Source organism: Notolepis coatsorum, assembly GCF_963971535.1.
Source record: "Notolepis coatsorum genome assembly, chromosome: 6".
NCBI classification, from domain to species: Eukaryota; Metazoa; Chordata; class Actinopteri; order Aulopiformes; family Paralepididae; genus Notolepis; species Notolepis coatsorum.
The window spans coordinates 16,486,299-16,507,015 of record NC_140170.1 but is presented as its reverse complement, the minus strand read 5'-3'; the positions used below and the strand labels follow the sequence as shown (position 1 = coordinate 16,507,015).

The window sequence follows — 20,717 nt, the reverse complement described above, 5'->3', positions numbered from 1 at the left end:
GTTCCCCACCATCGAGATCTGCAAGGCGGACCTCACCCACTACATGGTGCCCCTGTCGCGCCAGACGGACTTCTTCGTGCCGGAGATGATGACGGAGGAGGAGGCCAAGGCCGAGGCGGAGGTGAAGGTGATGGAGGACTCGGACGAGGACAGAGGGACGGACATCACAGGTACCGTGCCGCGCCGTCCTCCCAAGACACTTAGCGGTACCGCCGAGGTCCACTCGGGCCCGTATTCCCCTTCAGGGATTAATTGATAACCTCGAGCTAGGTAGGGCTGGGCGAATCATCGATTTTAACGATTAATTCGAATACATGATTTAGATTTTTTTTTAAATAAAATACATTTAGGCGTCACCTTTTATTTGACACAAAGTGATGTTTGGTGAAACTGTTGCAATAAGCAATAAATCAATTTATCGCGCAATAATGAAAATGAATGCAATGATTTTGATGGGCGCAATTAATTGCTATTTGCGTGTTTGTTTTAGGCGTCACCTTTTATTTGACACAAAGTGATGTTTGGTGAAAGTTAGATTTGCACTTTATTAAATTCATTCTTGTTTGATGATCAAGAGGCACCTTTTATTTGTTTTAAGTGAAGTTTGGTGAAAAAGCAAGTTATTGCACTATTAATCCCAATAGGGACATTCATCTTTGTGTGTGTGTGTGTGTGTGAGAGAGAGACTGAGAGAGAGAGCGAAGAGATAGTGATTGATTGATTGATTGATTGATTCCACTCAGACATATAGAGCTTAGGCTAAACAGGGAGCATCAGTAACACAGTACAGCTGACATCAGATTAAATGTATTGTCGTCACGCAGCACGAGTACAGTTACAACGAAAATAATCTAAAAAGTATCTACAGATATGTAACAAGGATTATATGCAGGTATGTACAGACAGATGTGGATAGATATATTTATATGGTAAGAATATATACGGTATATACAGAATTATTGTACGTGCTATCATGCAGAGTAATATGGGTTATATACAGGTGTATAAGCAGGTATATAGAAGTGTTATATGCAGGTATATTCGGACAAATATGGATATATATATATATATATATATATATGCTGTAAATATAAATGTATATATTTATATACAGTATATACAACACTAGTAGTAGTTGTAGTAAGTAGTGAACCACTGAAACAAGAGAGGGGAGGTTTTAAAAGAGACCTCGGCACTGAAGGACATCCGTCTTTAGATGTGTGTCATTGTTGTTGTTGTTGTTTCACCTTTCCCCTCCTAAAGTTCGTTTTATCCCGAGAGGTTCTTGATTGAGTGTGTTTGGAGGAAGCTCATAGATTTCCACTCTGTCCTGCCTGTGTGTGTGTGTGTGTGTGTGTGTGTGTGTGTGTGTGTGTGTGTGTGTGTGTGTGTGTGTGTGTGTGTGTGTGTGTGTGTGTGTGTGTGTGTGTGTGTGTGTGTGTGTGTGTGTGTGTGTGTGTGTGTGTGTGTGTGTGTGTGTGTGTGTGTGCGTGCGTGTGTGTGTGCGCGTGCACGCGCCCCTGTCAGATACAGGGGCACAAGAAAAGCACAGAAAATAATGTGTCGGGGGGTATTTATCAAGCGGGACACCCACTCTCCGTCCCACCCCTCTGTCCCCGCAGACGTGTGATATACGAGACCCTGTAATTGTTCTGTCACTGCGAGTGTGTTTCCTCCAGCGCGACGTGTTTCCGACCTGCCATCACTCTCTGAGAACCTGACGGGGTCTTCAGGTTAGCGGCGCGTCGGTATTGACTTTGACTTCTCCGCACAAATCATTTTGTAGTAGTCTGTACCCATAGATATATAAACACTAGATGGATCAACGCGGAGTCTCCAGCGTAGTTCACCGGCGGCCATCTTGCTTGAGTGGACTACTGGCTTTAAGGCGATGATGTGCACAAACAAAGATACTCTTGACTGATTTACAAACGGTTTGGTTTATTACAAACGTTATTAACGTGGCTATGATTCCTGCTTGGAAGAATTATTATTATCATTTATTTGTATATGAAAGTCCATTATAAGTCTTCAGTATGATAACTACATCTGTGACGTTTTTTAACAAACCAAACGGTTGAAAATTGAGCAAGCTATGGTTATTTCAATAGTGCATGCATGTTGTGAGTGGGCGGGCGTGCTCCCCACACGCAAGATGGCCACGGGTGAGTCATCTAGTGATTAGGGTGACCACCTGTCCCGCGACTCGCGGGACAGTCCTGATATTGGGCCGTTTGTCCCGCGTCCCGCAACAACAAAACAATGTCCTGCAATTCAAAGATAAAAAAAGAAAAAAAAAATATTTTTTTATTTTTTATTTTGTATTTTTTATCTTTCAAAGATTATTATTTAAATTTTTTTTTAAATGTTGTTAATTTAATGCCTCGTTCCAATACCCTCTTATATTTAAAATAAAAAAATCGGGCGACGTCACAAACCAATGCATTGCGCAGCCGAGCAATAGTATCCATCTGCAGGACCACAGCACCGACACATTCAGGACCGCGACACTTTGCGGACCCACACTCTCCAGACCCTCGCTCCCATTGGCTGATTTGGGTCACCCAAATCAGCCAATGGGAGCGAGGGTCTGGAGAGTGTGGGTCCGCAAAGTGTCACGGTCCTGAGAGTGTCGGTGCTGTGGTCCTGCAGCAGGATGCATCTCCAGCCGAGGCTGCTGAGCAGCTCACTCGAGTCGCGCTGCCTGTCACCTGTCGCTGTCCGAGCTGGTGTTCTGCGAAATTCTACTACTCTGCTGAGAACTGCTGCCGTAGCGCGAATCGCCTATATGTTTGGACAGCTGGGTGACGTCACCCTATAGTTCACTCCGAATTCCAACAGGTGTACCGACATTTTATCATCTACAAATACATTTGGCTGCAAAGCCAATTACATGCAAATATTACATGCATATACAGTTCAAAAGGTGCAATGAAAAACATATGTTTAAGATATTGTTTAAGATATATCAACAACAAGACTCAACAAGACGTTCGTCAGCAAGGTGGCAGGATATTATTGTAGTGTGAACGATTGTGGGTCATGCGCATTTCGCAGAACACCGTTTCAGATGATCCCCATCCCCACCGCTTCACCATCACCCATGGAGGAGAGGGGGACGTCACATAGTTGTTCAGAGGAGCGCCTCTTCAGCAAGTCTGGCCCGACTATTATTGAGAACTGAATCAGAGGGTCGGTTTGTTATAATAACACACGGGGAGTATCGCCGGGACACTGTCCAGAGGGAGGGGGCAATAGAATCCGGAGGCTAATATCCCCAAAACCGGAGGTGAGTTTAATAAGATTAATAACAAAATGAGCTATATATAGCCTACCGTCTGTGTCGAATATGATATATAGGCATTTAAATAATAAATAAATTTATTTAATTTTAATTAGCAATAAATTTTTTATTTTTTTTTGCCCCCCCCCCCCCCCCCCCCCCCCCCACGTGTCCCGCACTGTCCCGCAAGAGCAGTGCTGCTGTCCTGCGACTGAACCATTTTGACCTGGTCACCCTACTAGTGATATATATCTATGTCTGTACCTGCCTTGAGTGCGTGTGGGGGGGGCATTTGTGAGGAGGACGAAGGTACTGAGGAAGATGGCACCACGGAGGTCCAATTGGCAAAGTTCCCGCTCAGGAATCGACACCTCAAGGCCAAAAACTCTCTCCCCCAATATAATTTGAGGATCGCTGATGGAGTTTTAGATTAGATTAGATTCAAATAATAATAATACTAATAATAAACGTTATTTGTATAGCACCTTTCATACAAGAATTGCAGCTCAAAGTGCTTCACAGCAGTAAAAAAAATTATGAAAAAAGAGCAAGCCCAAAATTAGCAGATCAAGAGAAATGCATAAAGTGCAGACATAAAATGGCATCAAAGGTAACATTTTACATTACATACATTTAGTCATTTAGCTGAATGCTTTTATCCAAAGCGACTTACAAGTTCTGTACGACAAGTCATCAGGAAGGGCACAACTCTATCAGCTGAGTAACAATGTTCATCAAAGTGTTGAGTGCTACAGTGTAGGTTAGTTTATTAGAAGTGAGGTATGATGTCAGCCATGTCAGCACGGATCCAGCCACTCCCATTCCTGCGAGGGACGCGAGGAGGATCTGATGGTTGACTGTGTCGAAGGCTGCAGATAGATCTAGGAGAATCAGGACAGAGGAGAGGCCTTTCGCTTTTGCTAAGTGAAGTGCCTCTGTGACCGCGATGAGGGCCGTTTCTGTGGAGTGGCCAGTCCGGAAGCCAGACTGATTAGGGTCTAGGAGGTCATTCTGTAAGAGATAGTCAGTAAGTTGGTTGGATACAGCACGTTCAAGGTAAGACATAGAACTGTATTGCACATTGCGTTCTACACACTGCTAAAATTTGCACATTGCTCATTGCACATCACACAAATACTTTTTTGGAACTGTACATTGTGTTATTCAAATTTCATATAGTATAATATCTACATCCTGATCTGCAATGCAACATATTGAATGAATACTATTAGTTGCATCTGTAAATGCAATGATCATTCATTCATTCTTTCATTATTTTGAAACTAATTTGGTTACGGAATGTCCTGATTTGGTACAAATGTTTGCCCTCTTGGGCAGAGGAGTTTCAGAGGAGTTTCAGAGGAGTTTCAGAGGCTGTGACGTACAGGTGTAGAGACAGAGGTGTCTAGCAGGCTGTGATGTACAGGTGTAGAGACAGGTGTTTAGCAGACTGTGATGTACAGGTGTAGAGACAGAGGTGTTTAGCAGGCTGTGATGTACAGGTGTAGAGACAGAGGTGTTTAGCAGGCTGTGACGTACAGGTGTAGAGACAGGTGTTTAGCAGGCTGTGACGTACAGGTGTAGAGACAGAGGTGTTTAGCAGGCTGTGACGTACAGGTGTAGAGACAGAGGTGTTTATAGCAGACTGTGATGTACAGGTGTAGAGACAGGTGTTTAGCAGGCTGTGACGTACAGGTGTAGAGACAGAGGTGTTTAGCAGACTGTGACGTACAGGTGTAGAGACAGAGGTGTTTATAGCAGGCTGTGACGTACAGGTGTAGAGACAGGTGTTTAGCAGACTGTGACGTACAGGTGTAGAGACAGGTGTTTAGCAGACTGTGATGTACAGGTGTAGAGACAGAGGTGTTTAGCAGGCTGTGACGTACAGGTGTAGAGACAGAGGTGTTTAGCAGGCTGTGACGTACAGGTGTAGAGACAGAGGTGTTTAGCAGGCTGTGATGTACAGGTGTAGAGACAGAGGTGTTTAGCAGGCTGTGACGTACAGGTGTAGAGACAGAGGTGTTTAGCAGACTGTGATGTACAGGTGTAGAGACAGGTGTTTAGCAGGCTGTGTGACGTACAGGTGTAGAGACAGAGGTGTTTAGCAGGCTGTGACGTACAGGTGTAGAGACAGAGGTGTTTAGCAGGCTGTGACGTACAGGTGTAGAGACAGGTGTTTAGCAGGCTGTGACGTACAGGTGTAGAGACAGAGGTGTTTATAGCAGACTGTGACGTACAGGTGTAGAGACAGAGGTGTTTAGCAGGCTGTGACGTACAGGTGTAGAGACAGAGGTGTTTAGCAGGCTGTGACGTACAGGTGTAGAGACAGAGGTGTTTAGCAGGCTGTGACGTACAGGTGTATAGACAGGTGTTTAGCAGACTGTGACGTACAGGTGTATAGACAGGTGTTTAGCAGGCTGTGACGTACAGGTGTAGAGACAGAGGTGTTTAGCAGACTGTGACGTACAGGTGTAGAGACAGGTGTTTAGCAGACTGTGACGTACAGGTGTAGAGACAGGTGTTTAGCAGGCTGTGACGTACAGGTGTAGAGACAGAGGTGTTTAGCAGACTGTGACGTACAGGTGTAGAGACAGGTGTTTAGCAGACTGTGACGTACAGGTGTAGAGACAGGTGTTTAGCAGGCTGTGACGTACAGGTGTAGAGACAGGTGTTTAGCAGACTGTGACGTACAGGTGTAGAGACAGGTGTTTAGCAGGCTGTGATGTACAGGTGTAGAGACAGAGGTGTTTAGCAGGCTGTGACGTACAGGTGTAGAGACAGAGGTGTTTAGCAGGCTGTGACGTACAGGTGTAGAGACAGAGGTGTTTAGCAGACTGTGACGTACAGGTGTAGAGACAGGTGTTTAGCAGGCTGTGACGTACAGGTGTAGAGACAGAGGTGTTTAGCAGACTGATGTACAGGTGTAGAGACAGGTGTTTAGCAGGCTGTGACGTACAGGTGTAGAGACAGAGGTGTTTAGCAGGCTGTGACGTACAGGTGTAGAGACAGGTGTTTAGCAGGCTGTGACGTACAGGTGTAGAGACAGAGGTGTTTAGCAGGCTGTGACGTACAGGTGTAGAGACAGAGGTGTTTAGCAGGCTGTGACGTACAGGTGTAGAGACAGGTGTTTAGCAGGCTGTGACGTACAGGTGTAGAGACAGGTGTTTAGCAGGCTGTGACGTACAGGTGTAGAGACAGGTGTTTAGCAGGCTGTGATGTACAGGTGTAGAGACAGAGGTGTTTAGCAGACTGTGACGTACAGGTGTAGAGACAGAGGTGTTTAGCAGGCTGTGACGTACAGGTGTAGAGACAGGTGTTTAGCAGGCTGTGACGTACAGGTGTAGAGACAGAGGTGTTTAGCAGGCTGTGATGTACAGGTGTAGAGACAGGTGTTTAGCAGACTGTGACGTACAGGTGTAGAGACAGAGGTGTTTAGCAGGCTGTGATGTACAGGTGTAGAGACAGGTGTTTAGCAGGCTGTGACGTACAGGTGTAGAGACAGGTGTTTAGCAGGCTGTGATGTACAGGTGTAGAGACAGAGGTGTTTAGCAGACTGTGACGTACAGGTGTAGAGACAGAGGTGTTTAGCAGGCTGTGATGTACAGGTGTAGAGACAGGTGTTTAGCAGGCTGTGACGTACAGGTGTAGAGACAGGTGTTTAGCAGGCTGTGACGTACAGGTGTATAGACAGGTGTTTAGCAGGCTGTGACGTACAGGTGTAGAGACAGGTGTTTAGCAGGCTGTGATGTACAGGTGTAGAGACAGGTGTTTATAGCAGACTGTGACGTACAGGTGTAGAGACAGGTGTTTATAGCAGACTGTGATGTACAGGTGTAGAGACAGAGGTATTTAGCAGGCTGTGACGTACAGGTGTAGAGACAGGTGTTTATAGCAGACTGTGATGTACAGGTGTAGAGACAGAGGTATTTAGCAGGCTGTGACGTACAGGTGTAGAGACAGAGGTGTTTAGCAGGCTGTGATGTACAGGTGTAGAGACAGGTGTTTAGCAGGCTGTGACGTACAGGTGTAGAGACAGAGGTGTTTAGCAGGCTGTGACGTACAGGTGTAGAGACAGGTGTTTAGCAGGCTGTGACGTACAGGTGTAGAGACAGAGGTGTTTTGCAGGCTGTGACGTACAGGTGTAGAGACAGGTGTTTAGCAGGCTGTGATGTACAGGTGTAGAGACAGAGGTGTTTAGCAGGCTGTGATGTACAGGTGTAGAGACAGAGGTGTTTAGCAGACTGTGATGTACAGGTGTAGAGACAGGTGTTTATAGCAGGCTGTGACGTACAGGTGTAGAGACAGAGGTGTTTAGCAGACTGTGACGTACAGGTGTAGAGACAGAGGTGTTTAGCAGGCTGTGACGTACAGGTGTAGAGACAGGTGTTTAGCAGGCTGTGATGTACAGGTGTAGAGACAGAGGTGTTTAGCAGACTGTGACGTACAGGTGTAGAGACAGGTGTTTAGCAGGCTGTGACGTACAGGTGTAGAGACAGGTGTTTAGCAGACTGTGACGTACAGGTGTAGAGACAGAGGTGTTTAGCAGGCTGTGACGTACAGGTGTAGAGACAGGTGTTTAGCAGACTGTGACGTACAGGTGTAGAGACAGAGGTGTTTAGCAGGCTGTGATGTACAGGTGTAGAGACAGAGGTGTTTAGCAGACTGTGACGTACAGGTGTAGAGACAGAGGTGTTTAGCAGGCTGTGACGTACAGGTGTAGAGACAGAGGTGTTTAGCAGGCTGTGACGTACAGGTGTAGAGACAGGTGTTTAGCAGGCTGTGACGTACAGGTGTAGAGACAGGTGTTTAGCAGGCTGTGATGTACAGGTGTAGAGACAGGTGTTTAGCAGGCTGTGATGTACAGGTGTAGAGACAGGTGTTTAGCAGGCTGTGACGTACAGGTGTAGAGACAGAGGTGTTTAGCAGGCTGTGACGTACAGGTGTAGAGACAGAGGTGTTTAGCAGGCTGTGACGTACAGGTGTAGAGACAGGTGTTTAGCAGGCTGTGACGTACAGGTGTAGAGACAGGTGTTTAGCAGGCTGTGACGTACAGGTGTAGAGACAGAGGTGTTTAGCAGGCTGTGACGTACAGGTGTAGAGACAGGTGTTTAGCAGACTGTGACGTACAGGTGTAGAGACAGAGGTGTTTAGCAGGCTGTGATGTACAGGTGTAGAGACAGAGGTGTTTAGCAGGCTGTGACGTACAGGTGTAGAGACAGGTGTTTAGCAGGCTGTGACGTACAGGTGTAGAGACAGGTGTTTAGCAGACTGTGACGTACAGGTGTAGAGACAGGTGTTTAGCAGGCTGTGACGTACAGGTGTAGAGACAGAGGTGTTTAGCAGGCTGTGACGTACAGGTGTATAGACAGGTGTTTAGCAGACTGTGACGTACAGGTGTAGAGACAGAGGTGTTTAGCAGACTGTGATGTACAGGTGTAGAGACAGAGGTGTTTAGCAGACTGTGATGTACAGGTGTAGAGACAGGTGTTTAGCAGACTGTGACGTACAGGTGTAGAGACAGAGGTGTTTAGCAGGCTGTGACGTACAGGTGTAGAGACAGAGGTGTTTAGCAGGCTGTGACGTACAGGTGTAGAGACAGAGGTGTTTATAGCAGGCTGTGACGTACAGGTGTAGAGACAGGTGTTTAGCAGGCTGTGACGTACAGGTGTAGAGACAGGTGTTTAGCAGGCTGTGATGTACAGGTGTAGAGACAGGTGTTTAGCAGGCTGTGATGTACAGGTGTAGAGACAGGTGTTTAGCAGGCTGTGACGTACAGGTGTAGAGACAGAGGTGTTTAGCAGGCTGTGACGTACAGGTGTAGAGACAGGTGTTTAGCAGGCTGTGATGTACAGGTGTAGAGACAGGTGTTTAGCAGGCTGTGATGTACAGGTGTAGAGACAGGTGTTTAGCAGGCTGTGATGTACAGGTGTAGAGACAGGTGTTTAGCAGACTGTGACGTACAGGTGTAGAGACAGAGGTGTTTAGCAGGCTGTGATGTACAGGTGTAGAGACAGGTGTTTAGCAGGCTGTGACGTACAGGTGTAGAGACAGAGGTGTTTAGCAGGCTGTGACGTACAGGTGTAGAGACAGAGGTGTTTAGCAGGCTGTGACGTACAGGTGTAGAGACAGAGGTGTTTAGCAGACTGTGACGTACAGGTGTAGAGACAGGTGTTTAGTAGACTGTGACGTACAGGTGTAGAAACAGGTGTTTAGCAGACTGTGACGTACAGGCGTAGAGACAGGTGTTTAGCAGACTGTGATGTACAGGTGTAGAGACAGAGGTGTTTAGCAGACTGTGATGTACAGGTGTAGAGACAGAGGTGTTTAGCAGGCTGTGACATACAGGTGTAGAGACAGAGGTGTTTAGCAGACTGTGACGTACAGGTGTAGAGACAGGTGTTTAGCAGACTGTGACGTACAGGTGTAGAGACAGAGGTGTTTAGCAGGCTGTGACGTACAGGTGTAGAGACAGGTGTTTAGCAGGCTGTGACGTACAGGTGTAGAAACAGGTGTTTAGCAGACTGTGACGTACAGGTGTAGAGACAGGTGTTTAGCAGACTGTGACGTACAGGTGTAGAGACAGAGGTGTTTAGCAGACTGTGACGTACAGGTGTAGAGACAGAGGTGTTTAGCAGGCTGTGACGTACAGGTGTAGAAACAGGTGTTTAGCAGACTGTGACGTACAGGTGTAGAGACAGAGGTGTTTAGCAGGCTGTGACGTACAGGTGTAGAAACAGGTGTTTAGCAGACTGTGACGTACAGGTGTAGAGACAGGTGTTTAGCAGGCTGTGACGTACAGGTGTAGAGACAGGTGTTTATAGCAGGCTGTGGCGTACAGGTGTAGAGACAGGTGTTTAGCAGACTGTGACGTACAGGTGTAGAGACAGAGGTGTTTAGCAGACTGTGGCGTACAGGTGTAGAGACAGGTGTTTAGCAGGCTGTGATGTACAGGTGTAGAGACAGGTGTTTAGCAGGCTGTGACGTACAGGTGTAGAGACAGGTGTTTAGCAGGCTGTGACGTACAGTTGTAGAGACAGGTGTTTAGCAGGCTGTGACGTACAGGTGTAGAGACAGAGGTGTTTAGCAGGCTGTGACGTACAGGTGTAGAGACAGGTGTTTAGCAGGCTGTGACGTACATGCGTAGAGACAGAGGTGTTTAGCAGGCTGTGATGTACAGGTGTAGAGACAGAGGTGTTTAGCAGGCTGTGACGTACAGGTGTAGAGACAGGTGTTTAGCAGGCTGTGACGTACAGGGGTAGAGACAGAGGTGTTTAGCAGGCTGTGACGTACAGGTGTAGAGACAGGTGTTTAGCAGGCTGTGACGTACAGGTGTAGAGACAGGTGTTTAGCAGGCTGTGACGTACAGGTGTAGAGACAGGTGTTTAGCAGGCTGTGATGTACAGGTGTAGAGACAGAGGTGTTTAGCAGACTGTGACGTACAGGTGTAGAGACAGAGGTGTTTAGCAGGCTGTGACGTACAGGTGTAGAGACAGGTGTTTAGCAGGCTGTGACGTACAGGTGTAGAGACAGAGGTGTTTAGCAGACTGTGACGTACAGGTGTAGAGACAGAGGTGTTTAGCAGGCTGTGACGTACAGGTGTAGAGACAGGTGTTTAGCAGGCTGTGATGTACAGGTGTAGAGACAGGTGTTTAGCAGGCTGTGATGTACAGGTGTAGAGACAGGTGTTTAGCAGGCTGTGACGTACAGGTGTAGAGACAGGTGTTTAGCAGGCTGTGACGTACAGGTGTAGAGACAGATGTGTTTAGCAGGCTGTGATGTACAGGTGTAGAGACAGGTGTTTAGCAGGCTGTGTGACGTACAGGTGTAGAGACAGGTGTTTAGCAGGCTGTGATGTACAGGTGTAGAGACAGAGGTGTTTAGCAGACTGACGTACAGGTGTAGAGACAGGTGTTTAGCAGGCTGTGACGTACAGGTGTAGAGACAGAGGTGTTTAGCAGACTGTGACGTACAGGTGTAGAGACAGAGGTGTTTAGCAGGCTGTGACGTACAGGTGTAGAGACAGGTGTTTATAGCAGGCTGTGACGTACAGTTGTAGAGACAGGTGTTTAGCAGGCTGTGATGTACAGGTGTAGAGACAGGTGTTTATAGCAGGCTGTGACGTACAGGTGTAGAGACAGGTGTTTAGCAGGCTGTGACGTACAGGTGTAGAGACAGGTGTTTAGCAGACTGTGACGTACAGGTGTAGAGACAGGTGTTTAGCAGGCTGTGATGTACAGGTGTAGAGACAGAGGTGTTTAGCAGGCTGTGACGTACAGGTGTAGAGACAGAGGTGTTTAACAGGCTGTGATGTACAGGTGTAGAAACAGAGGTGTTTAGCAGGCTGTGACGTACAGGTGTAGAGACAGAGGTGTTTAGCAGGCTGTGACGTACAGGTGTAGAGACAGAGGTGTTTAGTAGACTGTGATGTACAGGTGTAGAGACAGAGGTGTTTATAGCAGGCTGTGACGTACAGGTGTAGAGACAGAGGTGTTTAGCAGGCTGTGATGTACAGGTGTAGAGACAGGTGTTTAGCAGGCTGTGACGTACAGGTGTAGAGACAGAGGTGTTTAGCATGCTGTGATGTACAGGTGTAGAGACAGGTGTTTAGCAGACTGTGACGTACAGGTGTAGAGACAGGTGTTTAGCAGGCTGTGACGTACAGGTGTAGAGACAGGTGTTTAGCAGACTGTGACGTACAGGTGTAGAGACAGAGGTGTTTAGCAGACTGTGACGTACAGGTGTAGAGACAGGTGTTTAGCAGGCTGTGACGTACAGGTGTAGAGACAGAGGTGTTTAGCAGGCTGTGATGTAGAGACAGAGGTGTTTAAGCAGGCTGTGATGTAGAGACAGAGGTGTTTAGCAGACTGTGACGTACAGGAGTAGAGACAGCTCTGCGTAGGAGTTTGTGATTCACGGCTTTCAATAGATCTGTCAACTTCTACTGGACTGAGTGTGGTGTTGGTGGTCAGTGCAGGGGACCTGGCAAAGCCAATCTATATTATTTTGCTTTATTCTTTTTTTTAATATAATTTTATTATCTTTTCCCCCCCTTCTTTTTCCGTTTTTCTCCCATCCCAATGTTAGTCGTTATGCCAATTCCCAATCCCCTTCCTGGTCGTTGCGCACTCTACCCCCTACCGTCGGTCCGGGAGGGCGGAGACTATCACATGCTTCCTCCGACACATGTGTAGCCAGCCCACCGCTTCTTTTCACCTGGCAGCGCGGACTCTCACTGGGAGAGCGTAACGTGTGGAAGGATCACACTACCTCCCTCGCTGTGCAGGCGGCCAGGCGCCCCGACCGAACTGTAGGAGTCGCTGTTTACAACGACCAGGACCCACCCTCGCCGGGTTTCCCACCCGCTGACGCTGCCAATTGTGTCAGTATGGACGGTCGGCCAAGTCGGAGGCACCACAGCCGGATTCGATCCCACTGGCTCTGTGGTGGTAGACAAGACGCTTAGTCCGCTGCGCTACCCGGCCGCCTCTTTTGCTTTATTCTGACACTTTTTCACAAGGTTTCTCCTGCCAGAGCGTTCACACGCCACACGCGTTTGCAAGGTGTCAAAGCGACCGGCCCGCTTCGACTCCAGTTGCTATTACGTTTCACCACACGGTTTGGGGGGGAAATAAACGACTTCAAACGGGGACATTTTGCTCCATACAGTAGGTGTTACGACCCTGGCTCAAAGGCACGCAACCTATGTGCAAACCAACACCAAAACCCTGTGCTCTAACTCAAAATGCTACTATATCAAGGAACTATTAGTGTAAACCAAAGGACAAGGACTGGAAGAACGTGACAGCTCTTCCTCTAAGCACAGACACTGCATGTGTGTTACCAGGGTTGGTTTTAAAGCTCCCAGCAGGTAACCAATCAGCACTAATTAGCTAATTGGCAGCCCTCAACCTGCATGCAGGAGTGATCAGGCTCCTGGTACATAACACCTCCCACACCAAACTGGTTACCCCAGAGGCAACCACCACACAACAACCCATAAACAAAAACAACAAAAACAACTGTGACCCATTAATTGTCAGGGCCACTACCACAACAGCGATAGCGGGTCGGCCCCTGTCGAACACGACCACCAACCGTGTTGTATGCTCCCTTTCAACAGGCCCCTCCACCGATACCGACCTCTCAAAAATAGACTGCAAACCAAAATCAATCTGAGAACTAATCTCATTGCGCTCAACAGAACAGAACACAGCAAAACAAAAACCATAGATCACTGATACCACCACCGCGCCCATATCCATCCCACCTGGCACTGGCAGTTCAGGATACTGCAAACCGTGAACATCCAGAGTAGGATGTACCGCCTCAGGTACAGCCCCACCGTCCCTAGAACATGGCAGTACGACAGTCACAAAAAACGTCTGGAACACCATCTAAAATGGCGTCACCCAAAATAACATTGTCCTGATCAAAATCAAAATGGCTGCCACTCAACAGACCAGGTTGCGAAGGCGGCTCCTGCTCCACAGGACACAGGTAACTAGGTTGACCATCACACCTAGTGCATGGCAGAGAATCAGTGTGGACATGTGGATCAATGTCAGAATTATCACCTGACATACTGGGACCATCCCTGCCCACAAGTGAAACATTAGGGACAATAGAGCTACTGTGGGAAGGCTGGCAGCCTAAGTCAGGCTTAGTAGCCTCTCCAACTAGAACGGTGTCACATGAAACAACAGCACCTCTCATAGCATCCTTCCCACACTCATCCTCCAATTCGTTCGTGGCCTCAGCCACCGTACAGGCTGGGAAGACCTTGAGACACTGCACTGCCATATCATCTCCTGCCACATGCTTCTCCGGCACGCATGTCAACTCTGGTTTCACCACCGGGCCTAACACAAAGCCACAATCAAGAGAATCATTATGCAGAGGTACATCCACAGTGTGCTTTCCAAAATTCTCACCAGGTACACATTTTAATTCAACAAAGAATGTGTCACTAAGTGTAATGTCCCAAGTTGAAGTATCAACAACATCACTTTTGTCCTTTGACACTTCCCGTGCCACAGCACACACAGGGAACACTTCTGGATGTTTCTGTGCCAGCTCATTAGGGACCTCAGAAACCACAGGAATGGGAGTTACAACCGGAGTAGCCAACACTTTGTCACCAGCCAAATCATTCCCTAGAATGAAGGACACCCCCTTTATGGGAATGTGAGAACATACCCCCACAACAACATTGCCTGATACTAAGGGACAATTGAGCGTGACCTCATGCAAAGGTGCATCCACAAATCCACCCCCAAAGCCCCGAACAACGACACCGGAATGCAAAGAAGAGTTTTCTGAAAACGGCAAAACCCCCTCCAGAATGAGGGACTGAAAAGCACCGGTATCTCTCCAAATTGTTATAGCCTGTTTGGACTCTAGTGCATTAGTCAGGGAAACAAATCCATCCATCATAAACCTTGAGGAACCCTCGAGCTCTTTGTCCACATGTTTGATACTTCCCCCATCACCATCTAACATTGGCATAGGTGTTCTGCATATGGTTTCTACCAGAGCCACGGTTCTGACATTTTTCTGCTCAAGCACCGGGCACCCAGCAACGATATGACCAGGTTCCTTACAGTAGAAACAGATAATCCCTTCTGGGAATGCACCAGCAGAACCACCCCCGCCTAGGAGGTGAAGTTAACTGACCAGCAGACACAGGTTTTGGGAAACGGCCCCCCTGAACAGGACGCCTATCCCCGGACTCAACATGGTAGTCCTCCAAAAACACGGACCTGTGTGTCAACACAAACTCATCAGCGAAGACAGCGGCGTCGCCTATCTTCGATACCTTACACTCATTTAGATGTGTGGAAACGGTATCAGGAACACATCTTTTAAATTCCTCTAGGAGAATCAACTGCCTAAGCTGCTCTCTTGACTCTGCCTTCCGAGAAGTGCACCACCTGTCAAACAGGTTCTCCTTCTCCCTTCCAAATTCCACATACGACTGTCCCTCCGACCTGCGATAGCCTCTAAAACGCTGACGATAGGCCTCGGGGACCAACTCATAAGCCCTCAATATGGAAGCTTTAACAAGCTCATAATCAGCGCTTTGTTCAAGGGACAGGGCAGTATAGGCTTCCTGTGCCCTACCAACTAAAACACATTGCAGCAGCAGTGTCCAGGCTGTATCAGGCCACTTCAATGTGGTTGCCACCCGTTCAAAAAGGGGAAAATATCTCTCCACGTCTTTCTCAAAAAATGGAGGCACCATCCTAATATTCCTGCCTACATCAAACCCGGAACGTAACTCTGAATGCAGAGCACCCGCCTGTAAGACAGCATGCTTAAACTCAAGCTCCTTCTGCGCACTCTCGTGCACCAGCAACATTTGTCTCCTCCAGCAAGATTTGTCTCTCCTTAAGCTCCCGCTCCTCTTTCCTCTCTTTAAGCTCACGCTCCTCTCTCCTCTCTCCTCTCCTTAAGCTCACGCTCCTCTCTCCTCTCCTCACGCTCGTGCTCTAGCTGCCTTTCCTTAAACTCCAACTCCCTAATCCTCCACTCACCCTCTGCACCAGGTAATAGCGGAGACGCGTCAGACAAAGGCTCCTCCACCCTCTCCTCAAGCACCTGCTCTCTAATGAGTAACACCCTTAAAGCACTCAAGGCAGTTGGCTTCAAACGTTTCTCACTTGCAGTAAGCTCTACCCTGTAGTGTACAGCAAGTTCTAGAAGTTGTTCTTTGGAAAACTTCCCCAACATATCATGAGACGGGTGATCAACAAAGTCCTTGATGGAAGCCATCGTTACTGTACCATTCACCACAAGCTACTCACTTTACTTCACAGTCACGAAGAACCACTAACGAACCACGAAGAACCACTAAAGAACCATGAAGAACCACTGAAGAACCACTGAAGAACGCTAATGCCAATAATAACAACCATAAAGGGACGCGGTGGAAATGTGTGCCCTACCGAGCGCACCTTTCTAATTTGCAAAAAAATAAAATAAAAAACAACCACCCTGAAATAAATAGACGTGTCATACACGCAGGGTGTCAGGTGCTAACCGGTATGCTAACCAAACACTCAAAACAAACAAAACAATTACAACAAACAATTCAAACAGGTGGCCCTTCTAACCTGATATGACTACTTATGCTTCTACATCTAAACTGCAGTCACAACCGGCCCACCACATGTCTACCCTAAGAAACACTAAATCAGGCCCTACCACACTACCTGTGTTTTCTGGCCCCCTAATCTACCTACCCTTAAGCTAATGCCCTGTAGACCTAACCATCTTCAACCACACCTGCTACCAGCCAAAGATCATACTTGACCATCCACCCGTCCAGTACATGATACGGTACCAGACAAGTAGATGGTGCCAATCCCTTCCCTGACTGCCCCAGGATTATGTGGTGCACAGGAAGCTAACCAACAACCAGAAAATAATGTCCCTATCTACATGTGGTGCCCACTAAACTATATATTTTAACAGCATAAGTAGTCACATCAAATTACAAACAAATAAGGCATACTCACCTGTTTGACGAAAACGGCTCAAGCCCCCACGTTACACAGTATGTAACGAACACCACCCAAACCATAATACCATGACACCCCGTGTAACACACAAAAAAAACACCAAACAAATTTCTAGGGGTAAAATATCCCGGACGAGCGCCCAACTGTTACGACCCTGGCTCAAGGCACGCAACCTATGTGCAAACCAACACCAAAACCCTGTGCTCTAACTCAAAATGCTACTATATCAAGGAACTATTAGTGTAAACCAAAGGACAAGGACTGGAAGAACGTGACAGCTCTTCCTCTAAGCACAGACACTGCATGTGTGTTACCAGGGCTGGTTTTAAAGCTCCCAGCAGGTAACTAATCAGCACTAATTAGCTAATTGGTAGCCCTCAACCTGCATGCACAGTGACACAGGAGTGATCAGGCTCCTGGTACATAACAGTAGGAATGAATGACGGAATGTTCAAAACTAGATACTATTGTAATTTTTTTTTAGTTTTTGGGAAGATGTTTTGTAAATTGCGACAAGTGGCCTAAATCTTTATTTAGGTATAAATAAATGCCACAACTGTGTCAAATGGAGTTGGACATTTATATCGCAACTTATTGGTGTTTGTTTGACAGTCACACTCCACACGTTCATACTAATGGCGTCTCCGCTCCGGCTGAAGGCAGTGATTTCTTTCGTAACATTGTGTATTTGTTTGGTACGACTCACACAGTATTGTATTTCTCACCTAGGTCCGATGATCACTCTGAGATACACCAGTTTCAGTGTGACTGGCGTTCCCACACAGCAGGCCCTCCCTAACCCTGACCTTGACCCTGACCTGACCTTGACCCCCACGCGAACGCTCGCTAGTCGCTACTTGTCATTTGGACCAGGCGGTCGTTTTATAACTTCACCAAAGCTGCACAGTTGGAATGAACACAACACTGTGACCAAACACCTGTTGAGAAATTATCTTGGTTTCAGATCATAATTTGAGATAAGAAATGCATGTGCATATTAGTTTGCGTCTTCTGCATGCATGTGTGTGTGTGTGTGTGTGTGTGTGCGTGTGTGTGTGTGTGCGTGCGTGCGCGTGCGTGCGTGCGTGTGTGCGTGCGTGCGCGTGCGTGCGTGTGTGTGTGCGTGTGTGTGTGTGTGTGTGTGTGTGTGTGTGTGTGTGTGTGCGTGCGTGCGTGGTGCGTGCGTGTGTGTGTGTGCGTGCGTGTGTGTGTGCGGTCCCAGATGCTGCTCAGTTCTCAGTTAATGAGAGACGGATCAATTAGCGCCGCTAAGCGTTGTCTGACAAAGGCGGCCAGCGCTGGAAATCAAACTCCGCCACTCGGACAGATTGCTTTCCACTCTTCATCCCACAGCTGCATGTGACTAATGTGCTGAGACCATAACTCAGCCTGGGGGGGGCGGGGGGGGGGGGGGGGCTGTCTTATCACTCACTGTGCAGTAGGGCCTCACCTCACGTATGCCTAATTCATACTCCGGTGTCAAAGTGCTTGTGAAGGTTGCAGCTAGGGCTGCAACGATTAGTCGACATAATCGACGACGTCGATCATAAAAACTCGTCGACGCCGAATTTTTGCGTCGATGTGTCGTTTTCTTTTTTTTTATACTTTTTTTTTTTGCACTACCTATCTTTGTGAAAGTGGCTTCTCAGCTCTGGTCCAGCTGAAGACAAAGCAGAGGAACAGATTGGACATTGAGCATGACCTCAGAGTTGCTTTGTCTACCATCACCCCAAACTTTGAGACTCTTGTCAGGACCAAACAACATCCCCAGTTATCCCATTAGTTCCCTGGGATGTTAAGCTAAGAAGTCTGCTAACAAGGATATATTATTTATTATTATTATTATTATTTTATTTCATTATGTTTTTAGCCCTAGTTGCACTTTTGTTGCAACCCCAGTTATCCCATTAGTTCCCCCAAACTTACTGTCGGTCTGTTATGTTAAGCTAAGAAGTCAGCTAAGAGCCCGGAAAAGGAGCCGCGCCCACAGGAAGCAGAGATGGAGGGTGTGACAGAAATAATCGTTAGATTAGTTGACTAATCGAAAAAAGAATCGACAGATTAGTCGACTACCAAAATAATCGTTAGTTGCAGCCCTAGTTGCAGAAAGCCTACCGAGCTCCTACAAGCCTACTCACCCCAACCATGGACTGTTCACCCGCCTGGGGCACGCTACCCGCCTGCGGGGTACTCTCTCTGGGGCACGCTACCCGCCTGCGGGGTACTCGCTCTGGGGCACGCTACCCGCCTGCGGGGTACTCGCTCTGGGGCACGCTACCCGCCTGCGGGGTACTCGCTCTGGGGCACGCTACCCGCCTGCGGGGTACTCGCTCTGGGGCACGCTACCCGCCTGCGGGGTACTCGCTCTGGGGCACGCTACCTACCGCAGCCTCCCAGGCAGAACCCACAGGACCACGAATAGTTTCTTCCCCTCAGCTGTCAGACTTCTGAATCAAAACTCTACATAGCTCACTGCACTCAGTCCCTCCACTCTGCAGTAAACAGCCATCACTGATACAGAGTGTCTGGTCAGTAACATGGGTCTCCCAGTCCCTCCACTCTGCAGTAAACAGCCATCACTGATACAGAGTGTCTGGTCAGTAACATGGGTCTCCCAGTCCCTCCACTCTGCAGTAAACAGTCATCACTGATATAGAGTGTCTGGTCAGTAACATGGGTCTCCCAGTCCCTCCACTCTGCAGTAAACAGCCATCACTGATATAGAGTGTCTGGTCAGTAACATGGGTCTCCCAGTCCCTCCACTCTGCAGTAAACAGCCATCACTGATACAGAGTGTCTGGTCAGTAACATGGGTCTCCCAGTCCCTCCACTCTGCAGTAAACAGCCATCACTGATATAGAGTGTCTGGTCAGTAACATGGGTCTCCCAGTCCCTCCACTCTGCAGTAAACAGCCATCACTGATATAGAGTGTCTGGTCAGTAACATGGGTCTCCCAGTCCCTCCACTCTGCAGTAAACAGTCATCACTGATATAGAGTGTCTGGTCAGTAACATGGGTCTCCCAGTCCCTCCACTCTGCAGTAAACAGCCATCACTGATACAGAGTGTCTGGTCAGTAACATGGGTCTCCCAGTCCCTCCACTCTGCAGTAAACAGCCATCACTGATATAGAGTGTCTGGTCAGTAACATGGGTCTCCCAGTCCCTCCACTCTGCAGTAAACACTCATCACTGATATAGAGTGTCTGGTCAGTAACATGGGTCTCCCAGTCCCTCCACTCTGCAGTAAACAGTCATCACTGATATAGAGTGTCTGGTCAGTAACATGGGTCTCCCAGTCCCTCCACTCTGCAGTAAACAGTCATCACTGATATAGAGTGTCTGGTCAGTAACATGGGTCTCTCAGTCCCTCCACTCTGCAGTAAACCGCCATCACTGATATAGAGTGTCTGGTCAGTAACATGGGTCTCCCAGTCCCTCCACTCTGCAGTAAACAGCCATCACTGATATAGAGTGTCTGGTCAGTAACATGGGTCTCCCAGTCCCTCCACTCTGCAGTAAACAGCCATCACTGATACAGAGTGTCTGGTCAGTAACATGGGTCTCCCAGTCCCTCCACTCTGCAGTAAACAGCCATCACTGATATAGAGTGTCTGGTCAGTAACATGGGTCTCCCAGTCCCTCCACTCTGCAGTAAACAGCCATCACTGATATAGAGTGTCTGGTCAGTAACATGGGTCTCCCAGTCCCTCCACTCTGCAGTAAACAGCCATCACTGATATAGAGTGTCTGGTCAGTAACATGGGTCTCCCAGTCCCTCTGCTCTGCAGTAAACAGCCATCACTGATATAGAGTGTCTGGTCAGTAACATGGGTCTCCCAGTCCCTCCACTCTGCAGTAAACAGTCATCACTGATATAGAGTGTCTGGTCAGTAACATGGGTCTCCCAGTCCC

At 47.9% G+C, this 20,717-nt stretch overlaps 1 protein-coding gene across 1 annotated transcript in view; it reads left to right on the top strand.

Annotated features, from left to right (window-relative positions):
• Nucleotides 1-6: 6 nt before the first annotated feature.
• Nucleotides 7-20,717, top strand: part of tex264a (testis expressed 264, ER-phagy receptor a) — a gene marked incomplete at its 3' end in the record, with an annotated part of 35,756 nt that continues 15,045 nt past the window's right edge. The window contains exon 1 of the mRNA XM_084315478.1: nucleotides 7-170. Within this exon, the coding sequence (XP_084171604.1) occupies nucleotides 44-170 (127 nt within the window). The remainder of the gene's footprint in view (nucleotides 171-20,717) is intronic.